Source organism: Fundulus heteroclitus, chromosome 10 (genome assembly GCF_011125445.2).
Source record: "Fundulus heteroclitus isolate FHET01 chromosome 10, MU-UCD_Fhet_4.1, whole genome shotgun sequence".
Lineage (NCBI taxonomy): Eukaryota > Metazoa > Chordata > Actinopteri > Cyprinodontiformes > Fundulidae > Fundulus > Fundulus heteroclitus.
The window spans coordinates 28,455,411-28,467,746 of record NC_046370.1 but is presented as its reverse complement, the minus strand read 5'-3'; the positions used below and the strand labels follow the sequence as shown (position 1 = coordinate 28,467,746).

Sequence of the window (12,336 nt, the reverse complement as noted above, 5' to 3'; positions counted from 1 at the left end):
AATTTCCAATAAAATTTCTTTAGATGTTTCACTAAGATGCTTTAACATTAAATAACAAATCTGATCTTTTCCTGGTGTCGTTAATTTAACTGTCTGAAGTGCTCTATTTAATTCCAATTTTGTGAAAGGAACATTCAATAAATCATTTACATTCTCTGTCTTCTCTAATATATGTCTGCTTTCTAATATTGTCATTTCTCTCCCCCTTTTTCCTTCCAGAGTAATATTATCTGAGCTATTTATTTTACTAAAAGTTTTTGCCAACATTTCTACCTTTTCTTCATCCTTAACTGATATTACTTCACCATCACTCAGGACTGGATAACCATACTCTCTTTTAATACCATTTATTCTTCTTATCATTGACCATACTTTATTAATCTGTTTCTCTACCCACCGAATTACAAAAATTCCTCCAACAATCCTTTTTTGCATTCTTTATAGTTCTTATCACAAGAGCCTGACATATTTTATATTCTATAAGATTCTGTACACCGTGATTCCTTTTCAACCTTTTAAAAGCTTTATTACGATTTTTGATCACTGTATTGCATTCCTTTGTCCACCAAGGAACAATCTGCTTATGTATCCTCCCTTCTCTTTTCTTTATGGATTCATTAGCAGCTTGTAAAATAGCATTACAAACATAGAAGTTTAAATGATCAATTTCCATATTTAGATTAATTTTTCCCAGTTCCTGCTCACTTATAAATCTAAATCTTTCCCAATTGGCACTACTGAAACACCATTTCTTTATACCCCCACATCATACTTTTCAATATCCAATTTTATTTCTGTCACTATATGATAATGATCACTTCCTATTATTACATCTTTAAGTATTTGCCATGAACTTACACCTGCCAACAAATTTGAAATTATTGTTAAATCTATTGCCGATTCTCTACCTGTTTTTATATCAACCCTTGTACCCCTTCCATCATTCAAACATACAAGATTTTTATTCTCCATTAATTCTTCAATAACTATTCCATTTAAATCATTTTTAATACCCCATAACGAACAATGTGCATTAAAATCACCACACCAAAACAACCTTTCCATTTAAATAATTATCAATTTCATTCAATGTTTCATATTGGATCCTTTTCCCAGGATTATAAAAATGTATTACTTTAATACTTTCCTTCTTATACCAAACTTCTACAACTATATACTCTAACTGAACTCCTTTTGCTACCAATCTAAACTGAATTCCTGTTTTTAGAAATATACAACCCCCTCCTTGAATCTCATTTCTATCTCTACGTACACCAATATATCCTTTAATAACAAAATCTAAAAAACCTGGCTTAAACCTAAGATTTTTTTTAGATTTTTTCTAAGATTTTTAATAAATCCTTTAAATTCTTGTCCATTAGCTATTAAACTCTGTGCATTCCACTGTAATATTATCAAAGTGTTCTTTCTCCTGATGTCCCTGACTTCCCATCTCCACCCAGTCCTTTATTTATATGCTCCCATGAAATATCTTTAATTCCAAAGAACTTCTCCGCTCCTTTTACTATTATTTTAATTTTCTCTGTTTTGTACTTGACTTGATCTGCACAATTAATCACATATGCAATAAATAACATAATCTTTTCTACTGTTATCATAGGTTCAGTTTTCTCTGTTGATGTTATCTGAGGATTGGGTTTTGTTGAACATTTATCTGCCTCCTTTCACTCTGTCCTTCCACCCTTTTTACAGCTTCAGCATAACTGATATTGTTGCTCGTCTTAATTTTTTCCACTTCAATGGCTTTCTTTCTGACTTCACACCCACTGATGCCCTCCTACTGGTTGCAGCTCTTCATAAAGGGTAGTAATTAGCACTGATGGAACGCACCTGCCCGTCCAGCCCTGCAGAGATGGGAGAGACAGAAAACCAGACCTGCATCTAGACCACAGAGTATGACATTTACAGTCTTTTACCTGGAAAATAGAAATCTCCACATCAAAAACCACACTTTACATTGTGACAAACTTTAAGTTTCATTAGGAATATCACCAATGGCCTTAATATTTCTAAAAAGTGTGAAAATGTCTTTGAATCATTTTTAAAAATGGTTGTACAAGGATAATGACTAAAGTGTAAATCATGAGATATTTACTCCTGTATTAAATTGGTACTTTAACACCAAAACAGTTAAAATTCAGTACTATGGAAACATTTTAAAATACAATGTAGCAAACAGTAGAAAGAGAAAAAATGACTTTGCTTTTTTATTTTTTCAAACCACTTGCACCAAATTTAATCAAAGACCACACAACTTAATTGCACATTTTCAGCTCTATATAGCCAACTGTAAAGTGATATTTCAAAAGGAACTATCTGATACATGTAAAAAAAAATTAAAAGTAAAAAATAAAATCTTGTCAGTAAGCACGGAAGCTTTCACAAAGTTTCAGACGTAGCCACTTTGCTATTTAGTTAGCTCAAACTTAGCAAAATCTGAACTGACAAGCTAACTTTCTATAACAAAAAAAGTACATTTCTTCAAATAGCAGCATTTTCCTGTATATTCACAAAGGTTTACAGACATTCTCAGTGACAGACAGGAAAGCTTTTTAAAAGCACATTTAAGGGTGGATTTCCCATTAGAAACAGGAGTGGCAGTGTTGGCTCTCTGGCAGCCAATGAAGTTAAACAGGTCTATCAAGTTTATTTCTGTCAAATTTCCCCGCTTGTTAAGGCTTAAACGCTGCAGTGATTCATGAGCCCAGCAGGTCAAAACTGTCAGTCTTGCCTGTAACTCATGTCCTGATCTCACTCCATGTGTTACCTTCTTCAAATTCAGTTCATTTCAACAATACTGTATTGATCCCAAAGGGAAATTAAAGGCTGGTGTAACTCATGGGAGTTAACACAGCTACTCCAACATTTAGCAGCATTATTGTAGAATTATTATGTCTCCCATCAGTGAAATTCTGTCACACAGGCAGAATTTTAAAATTAAATCATATAAAGCATTAGAAAAATAGTTTTCAGCAGGAAATGGTGGGGGGCTCTCACACCATGAGTTTCCTGGGGTTCTCATATTTGCCTCTTTTGCTCTTGATGCTGGAGACCTTCTTGCTGCTTTTCACTGATCCTCCCTTTAGCCTGACGCTGCTGTCTGACATCGTCTTTGCCTTTGGCTTCTCATTGAAATCATCTTGACTTAAGTTCTGTAGATTCTGACGATCTTCCAGATCAAAGGGCTGATGGTAGCTGCAGCAAAACCATTTTGTGACGACGTAGAAAAGCTCTGCAAAGCTGGCAAATGCTGATACGGCACCCACAGCAAAGTAGAAGTAGAGGAAGATTGTTTTCTCTGCAGGACGGGAGGTGAAGCAGTCGACTGTGTAGGGGCAAGGAAAGCGGCTGCAGGGGAACTGCGCTTTCACCTTGAAGCCGTACAACTTCCACTGGACCACCAGGAAGCCCACCTCCGCCAAGATCCGAAAAATTACATTTACAATGTAAAGCCTCCTGATGTGGGGATCTTCTCTGTATCTATGAATGCTACTTTGGGCCAAATTTAGCTTTGAAGCTTTGGTATGATAATGTGAAGCATACAGGAGGAAAAGCAGGGACGGGGTAGCAATCAGAACTATGTGAAACACCCAGAATCTGTACTGGGAGATAGGGAAAGCATCATCATAGCAGACCTGCTTGCAGCCTGGCTGTCCGGTGTTACAGGTAAACTCCGCCTGTTCATCCTCAAACATGTCGGTGGCCACTGTTCCAAGAATCACTATCCGAAACACAAGCATCAGGAAGAGCCAGAACCGTCCAAACATTGGAGACTCGTTCTGGAGGACCTCAAAGAGCTTACCGAAGGCGTCCCATTCACCCATGGCTGCAGTGCTGGCAGGTAACTCACAGTGGGAATCTGAAGACTTGTTCACCTGTGCCTCTTAGAGTGAAAACTGTCTCTGGTTTAAAACGAAACCAAAGTTGGTATCAATATATCCCGGACAGTGGTTTAAAGGTTACTTCAGGGTTCATTGTGTCATTGTTAAATTACCTGAAACCAAAAATAAAACCAAAGATCAGGAACTCAGCAATTCACACAGGTGGAGGACAATAAGGCTGGTTTTCATTTAACTTCCAGTTTTCTACTTTGTTTCAAAGGAAATATTCTGAGATTGTTACAGAAACACTAAAACCCAACAGCTATATGCTAAAATTTCATTACTAGCTAAAGTAGCAGTCATTAGGATGTTTGATCTTACTTACAATTTCCCCTTGTCCAGTACATTTATACATGTAAGAAAATTCAGTGCAATTCTTTCAGCAGAAAGCTAAATTTTCTTTTAAAAATGTTGTACTCTCTGGTGTTCCTCCACCATCTGCGGCTTGTCACAGGTGCATACTGCCTTAAAAAGCCATGTCATGCACAGTACCTCCTACAAGTCACTGGGTGTCAAAACAGGTCTGGCCTGATGCTTTCCACTACTTATTTCAACGTGAAATATTTCTTTTGAAAATCTGGAACAAACCCAAAGGCCTGGTTGAATAAAATTTGCATGACAAAAGCATGAACACCACTCAGTACCATCTCCTCCTGCTTTCTTTAAATGGCTTGAGTCTGAGGTTTGTTTTTACTTCATAACTGAGCCAGTGGTGGAACTTCCTCCAACCCCCTAATCTGCAACAAGAGTTCCTGGCAAGATGTTTACATAAGATAGGCAACGCTTAATGAACATTTCAAATAGCTTCCTTAAATGATAGGAAGGATTTGTTTCATTTTGTATTACCAGTTTTCCTGATCCCAAAGGGATAAGATGAGAAAATGTGATGTAAGTAAGGCATTAATCAAATTAATTATAGGAACAGTTTGTAATCACAAAGACATCAATGAATCACGTACGTTTTACAGTTAGAGGTTAGAAGTTTGTGGTGTTTTGCACAGTGACTATCACAATGCCGGTTTGTTTAATTAATAAATCAAAATTAAATCATGCTGGACCAAGCCTGACCCTCTGAAATGCCTCATAGTAAAGCAGCAGTCCAGAGTGATCAAAGACCAACTGTTATTAATTAAATAAAACGACCTAACAGCAACTTTAAGAGCCTCATTTCAGAACATTTACTCTCGTCAATCAACTCTGCGATCACATCTGTGCCTTGCCAGGTTTAGCTCCCACTTCAGTGAACACCAATGGTCATACTGTTTTCCCAGCGGCATTCCAGTCTTCCCTGTTGGAATCTCTTTTTTTTTTCACTAGATCTTGGAACATTCTTCTATAGCCATCAGCCGCTTCCTTCCTTCTGCATGTACTGTATTTAAATTCGTAAATAAACATGAAAGACTTTATTTACTAACAAATTGAGCAAATACAGTGCATAAAACACCAAAATAACAACAAAAACAGCAGGACATGATAATCTTTCATAAAAGCTTTTTATGCAACCAGATTAAGCTTCTGAAGTATACATTTGTAAAAAGTCAAATAATGTGGCTATGCACCTTTAACAAATGGGTTAGGGTTGAGGTTAGGAAAAGTACTAAAAGATATTACCCACACTTCCTGAAAAAATCTTTGCTAGAAATGTCCTCAATATGTAAAGAATTGCAGAACTTGTATTTAAATGTTGAATTTCCCTTTATAAATATGCGGTATGCATACAGAGTAAATAGAACACCCCCTTTCTTTTGCTCCAGCCTACATGCGGTGACAGTGGAACCGTTGGTGAAACTAACTGATAAATGAAAGATTGTGTACCTTCCCTGAACGAAGATTATTAATACATTAGGCATACTTTTCGCTGGAGATGTAATATATGTGAAACATTTTTAAACTTTTTTGTTGAGAAAGTCACTTTTATTAGGGCCCAGATTATACCCTCCGCTTATGACCCCTCAGTCTTTGTGCCTTGTTCTGCTGTTTTCCACAGCTTTGAATATGTGACCTTACTGTCTTTGCAGAAGGTGTTTAGTCATTTAAGGCCAACTGGCTCTCCGGACGATGCAATTCCACCGTTATTATTTAAAGATGTTTTTCTTACTACAGTTCTTCTGTCATTGCTCTTTTGTCAGTTTGTCCTCAGGTGTAGTTCCTGAAAATCTGAAACATGCCATTCCAGCCAGTGACTAAGAAACCTATCTTGGATCTTGCTGTTCTGGTGAACTATAGACCTAACTTTAAACAACCATTCCTTTCAAAAATCCTTGAGAAGGTAGTTTATGATCAACTAATGGTCTATTTGAAAGAACAAAATATTTTAGAGGTTTTACAGTCTGGTTTTAAATCTTTTCACAGCACTGAGTCAGCTGTTTTAAAAGTTTTTAACAATATATTTTTAGCAATTGACTCTGGTCACTGTGTTGATCTGGTGCAGTTAGATTTATCAGCTGCTTTTGACACAGTTGACCACAGAATTAAACTTTCTCATTTAGAATAGTGGGTGGGCATTGAGTATTCAGCTCTATATTGGTTTAAATCTTATTTGGCCAAGCGTACTTTCTGTGCCAGTCTAGATGGCCACATGTCACCTCTGCTCCACTATTATGGTGTCTCGCTGGGTTCAGTGCTGGGGCCTCTCCTTTTAATGTTGTACCCCCTCCCTCTTGGCTCTATTTTTAATAAATATGGGATTTCTTTTCATTGTTATGCGGATGACATACAGATTTATATCCAGCTAAAGAAAACTTACTCCACCTCTGACGGTCTCTGTTTTTATGTTTGGAAGACTTGAAAGCCTGGTTGGCCCTAAATTTCTTAAAACTAAACAAAGAAAAGACAGAGGTCGTGATTTTTGGTAGTTCTAGTGCAGACTCCCTGACTGATGTTGGCTCCTTGGCCCAGTACGTCAGGCCTATTCTTACAAATTTAGAGGTAAAGATAGATGCTGAACTTAAGTTAGACTTGTTGTAAAATCCAGCTTTTTCCACTTGAGGCTGCTTGTGAAAGTAAAGCCTACTCTTTCAAATCAGCATTTTGAAACAGTAATCCATGCCTTTGTAACCACACAGCTAGATTATTGTAATTCCCTCTATAAGGGAGACAGTGATTTGTGGATTTCCCAGCTTCAGAGGGTACGAAATGCTACACAAGAAAATTTTAGCATATTTCCCATTTTAGCCTCACTTCATTGGCTGCCAGTACATTTTAGGACTCATTTTTAAATCCTTTTATTTGCTTTTAAAGCTCTTAATGCCCCACGTTACCTGTCTGAGCTGCTACAGCCCTACACATCCTTCCGTTCCCTTAGATCAGTTGACCAGTTGTTACTGAGGGTGCTGAAGACGAAGCACAAGCTCAGAGGGGACCGTGCTTTATCTGTAGCAGCACCTAAGCTGTGGAATGACCTTCCCTTGGGCATTAGAAAGGCTTCTTTCCTTTCTGATTTTAAATCCCTTCTTAAAACTCATCTCTTTTCCTTGGCTTTAAACACAATTTGAGATGTTAACTTTGTTTTACTGCATTTTTATTTTCTTTAATTTTATTACTAATTTATATGACATTTTGTATATTGTTTTGGTTGATCATTTGTATTTTATCACTGTGTATAGCACTTTGGTCGTGTGGGTGTTTAAAGTGCTTTATAAATAAAATTGGTATGGTATGGATGTGTTGAGGTCTAGGCAATTGCTCTTGCACCAGTCAGCACATGAGTCCATTTCTGTTTGTAACTGTCCATCAGTGTTGGTAGTGTCCATGATAACTGTGTTGTCTCAGTATTTAATGTAGGTGATTCCAGGGCTAGTGCTTCTGCAGTCATTGGTGTGTAGTGTATACAGTACTGGAGGGATGACCGATCCCTGTGGGGCTCCTGTTGAGATGGTAATTGATGTAATGAGATAACCATTGACCCAGACTTGTTGGTGTCTTCCTGTTAAAAAAGAAAGGACCCCAAGAATCAGGTGTGGGTTTACATCCATCTGGAGAAGCTTTTGTCCCATTAGGTGAGGCTGCAGGGTGTCAAATGCGCTGGAAGAGTCCGCAAACACCAGCCGAACAAGAGACTTGAGCTTCTCAAGGTGAATATAATCTCCATATAGCAGTGTCCGCACAGCGTCGTCCACCCTCCTGTGCTGCTTGTATACGAACTGAAGTGGGTCAGCATGTGAACTAACATCACTTTGAAGATGGTACAGGAGAAGGTTTTCATGATCAGAGATGTTAGTGGGACAAGGCAGTAGTCATTGTTACAGGTGGGAATGTTCTTTTTGTCAATGGGACATATGTTGAAGATTTCCAAATCTGACAGTTTATCAGCCCCTTGGTCAGGTCCGAGGGGCCTTGTTTGTTTTAAGCCTCCACAGCATACTCTCGACCTCCTGTGGACACAGCACTATAATTGAGTAAGTGACAGATCTCAGGAAAAGCTCTTTTATTAATTCCTCTCTGTCATGTGAGTAATCACACTTTGTGAGTTAGCCTGGCCAAAGTGGCTAAAAGGAAGGCAGTCAGGCAAAAGATGTCCAGTGCAGCAGGTGGTTTTATTCACAAAAAAGATGTTGAAAAATATTTACAAAAATCTAAAAAAAAAATAACTAAAAAGGTTTAACATGGCTCAACAGATCAAAACTGAACATAAAGCAACCAAAATTAATGTCACGTGCACACAGCTACACTGACCTGGTTCTCCCCCTCTCTCTAGAACCTCTCGATTGCTTGTCTTTTATACCTTTACCCACCAAGGTAGACAAAATGGCCTCCGATGGACTCTCCCACACAGGCACCCCCAAACAATTGATACATTTCCAATCATTGTTTAAAATCAATACAATTCAGCACTATCTGAATATGAAACAATGCAAATTGAAATACTAACAGCATGAAAGTATACAATGCCAAAACTCCATCAGAAAAAGACTGAAGTAGCTATTGCTTCTCCCTCTTCAGATGGTCTCTTCCTGTACCAATCCTCCAACAGGAAGGCCTAATTTCCAGGAAGTAAAGTAACACATCAGGTAAATTCACTGAAATAAAATACACAAGATAAATGAAAAAAAACAATTACAAACTGAATGATTTGAACCATGATGTTATAGTAAATAATCATTAGAAATGCAAAACATAAACAAACCCTGGATAGTATATATTTGCAAACTAAAGACTAAATACAATATGGCTAAATCAAAACAAACCAGAATGTTACCGAATGTATATAAACAGACAAATGGTGTTCTCACCCACTTTGTCACACACTTATTAAATCGGTAGTAGAAACTATTTAGTTCCTCTGCCCCAGATGTTCTATGGAAGTGTTACTGGGGTCACCAGCCAGTGTCTTAACACCTCGCCAGGCATCTCTGGCTTGGCCTTTATGCTTGAGCTCAATAAAAGAGCCTCTCCACCTTCTCACTGTGTGCTTTCCTAGTTGCCTTGATTTGTTTGTTCAGTTTGTTTTGGATAAGTCTTGTTTTTAATCTATTTCCTGATTTGAATCCTTTTTTACTTTCATGTATTGTCCTAACAGTTTTTGTTGGCACAACAAACTTTTTAAAATGTACAGTAATTTGGAGAAATTAGTTCAAAGCTCTACGATAGACTGGCGACCTGTCCAGGGTGTACCCCGCCTCTCTCCCATTCACAGCTGGAGATAGGCACCAGCACCCCTTGCGACCCCACAAGGGATAGACGTGTTAGAAAATGGATGAATGGATGGATGGATAGTTCAATGCTTTATTCAGGTCTTAAGAGACCTGAGTTATGTTATTAAATACTGACAAAGAATAAACTAAAGTGACCAGAAAAGTAACCAAAATAAATATAACAAATAAATTAATAGAATAGCCTATTTAGGTGGGAATAGTACACTAGTTACTCCTCAGGTTTCATAATTGAGAGGCTGATGCAGGGCTGAGGTCTGAGGCTGTGGCGTGGGAAGACGCAGGTTACAGCTCATTTTGCACTGATTCCCTGCACTAGTTGCACAATTTAGGGAGCGCTGTTAGAGAAAAACTTGCGTCCCGAAACTTTATATCGTGGATCAAGAGTGACGAGTAATTGTTTGAAGCCAGGTTTTTCAACTGCAGACAACAGCAGCATATCCATCACTATGAAGCACGTTACAGCATGCGTGATGTCCTTATGCCACCAGGACGCTTTGTCATTTTATCACAAAGAAGGGAGCCCAGCTTAGCTGCTATACCTGCTTTGTTTTGGAAGAACTTCCAGAAGATTCCTAAGAAGATGACGCGGAGTCGCGCGGGGCTGCACAGCTCGCGCTGCTGCGGGTGTGAGCGGCTGAGCGGCTTACGTGATGAAACAAGTTGGTTGCGTTACCAGACTCTGCTTTTACCGGTTCCTTGCAAATTTTACAAATCACTGTGGTTTATTTCTGTCAGACTGGCGAACTAGTAAAACCCCGTTTTGGGACAGTTTCCTCAGCCGCTCCTTGATGCGACATATTCACATGCTCCGTGTTGTGGTTTGAGAGGGCGGCGCTTTGTGACGGCGTGCCTGGGTCCGCGATTACGATTGGTTGAGAGGAAGTAGTGACTGTAGCATCAACTAATATGATAGTTTTCCTTCCTTCCTTTCAGCCCGTTTCTATATTGAACTTTTATTGACCCTTTTTTTCCTATCGCGCCACACGTCTATCGATCAATATATATTGTTATTGAATTATCATCCAGCCCTATGTAAAGGTTAATTTTAACATACTCTCCTGTTACCTAAATTATATCTTAGTTTTTATTTGTCAATTTTAAATAGACAAATAGTAGATCAAGAAAATATGCTCAGTGGCAACATGCTGTTAGCAAGAATGCAATGTGGCTATGTTCCATGTTTTTGCTAACTCCATGCTAAAAGCTCAGTCCTGTTACTTATACAAAGAGTAACAGGAGTGAGTAGTCTCTCAATGATGAATTGGTTTATTAACGGCAATATTTGATATTATGCTATTTATGTGATTGTTAAATTGTACAGTTGAAATTTGTTGAGATTTATTTCAATTTATTTATTTTAATAAATACTGACAGGGAGCCAAGCCACCATACAGTGGTGCAGAAAAGCAGCTGGCAGGAAGAAAAGGATCACAGATCTAATACCCTTATAGAGCAAGGACTCTTTAGCCCAGGGGTGTCCAAACGTTCCGGTTCATGGGCTAAAATTGTGAAGTCAAAGGAACATGAACCTAAACATGAACACAATTTTTTTAAATAAAAAAAAATGATGTTGATTTTTACCTGCTCTACAAAATATAATTTTAAATAAATACATTTATCAGATTTTTGTAGGAAATTAATGTGTGAATCATTGTAGAAAGTTAAAAAAAATATTTTCTTGAATCAGCCACCATCCAATTAGCTTAGTCTCCTTAGTCACCAATTAGTTAGCCTTCATCAGCTCCACCTGTTGCCACTAATTAGTCAACTCGACTCACCTGTGCGCCTGTATAGTTATACCTGCTTCAGCCAATTCATCCTTGCCAGAACGTCTCTTCTCGTCCCATCTCTTCTCGTCTAGTGTGATGTGCACTGCCTCTACCAGTTCCTATGTGCTCAGCCAGCTGGACTCTTCTGATAAAAGTTGCCTGTGTCTGCGTACTGCACAAGTCTGCCTGTTTCCCCGTCAGTTCCAGCTGCTTGCATCTTCTGGTCTCCTGCTCATCGCTGGTTTGCCTGCACCATCAGCCATTATTCATTTTGTCAAGTCTGGTTCTGCTTGCCTGCCTCACCTGCCAAAACTCATTCTCTTCAATAAACCTTTTAAATTGTAACACTGTGTCCGACTGAATATGAGGTTCACCAGCATCATCCATTACACTTATTTGTTGTAATAAAAGTTGGTCATACAGTTTGCTAATTATTTTGAATAATTTAATTTGACTCTTTAACAATAATAAACTTTACTCTTTTTGGTCTAGCAATATAAGAGCAGCATTTGGGTCAGTTGTTCTTTGAAAACACTTGCTGTAATTAGCCAGTTTTAATAATTGAAATCAAAGCATATTTTAATGCACCAAAGTCTGCATTTGAGTAATTAAATGTCATTGGATAGATGTTACTATGAAATTACAGACAATGCCAAAAGTGTGTTTATTATAAGATTAATACTTTGTGTTGTACTTAACATTTTCAATTGTTGGATTTTTACTTTGCCGTAATAATTTTGCCCTAATTACTGTGAATGCAGTAGGCATTCACAGTTATTGAGATCCTCTTTCGCCTTTTTACTGTTTAAAGTTTGATTAGCTTCTCCTCCTACAGTTTTTCTCCGATGTCAACCATTCAACTTCTAAACTATTCAGCTTCTTCTGGAATCGATGGCTATATCTTTTGCAGCTTTTTCTGCAAATTTTCAGCTTTTTTTTCTCCCATAGGAAATTAATGTAATTCACTAAAATTCAGCTCATTTCAGCTGCTTTTTGCCAGCTTACTGCTTC

At 38.0% G+C, this 12,336-nt stretch overlaps 1 protein-coding gene across 1 annotated transcript; it reads right to left on the bottom strand.

The window, feature by feature from the left end:
• Nucleotides 1-2,259: 2,259 nt before the first annotated feature.
• Nucleotides 2,260-4,338, bottom strand: LOC110368181 (gap junction delta-3 protein-like). The gene is made up of 2 exons (XM_021315258.2): nt 4,228-4,338; nt 2,260-4,015 (listed from the first exon to the last, which is right to left on the bottom strand). The coding sequence occupies exon 2, from the start codon at nt 3,843-3,845 to the stop codon at nt 3,015-3,017; it is 831 nt and encodes a 276-aa protein (XP_021170933.2). The 5' UTR covers nt 3,846-4,015; nt 4,228-4,338; the 3' UTR covers nt 2,260-3,014.
• Nucleotides 4,339-12,336: the final 7,998 nt, after the last annotated feature.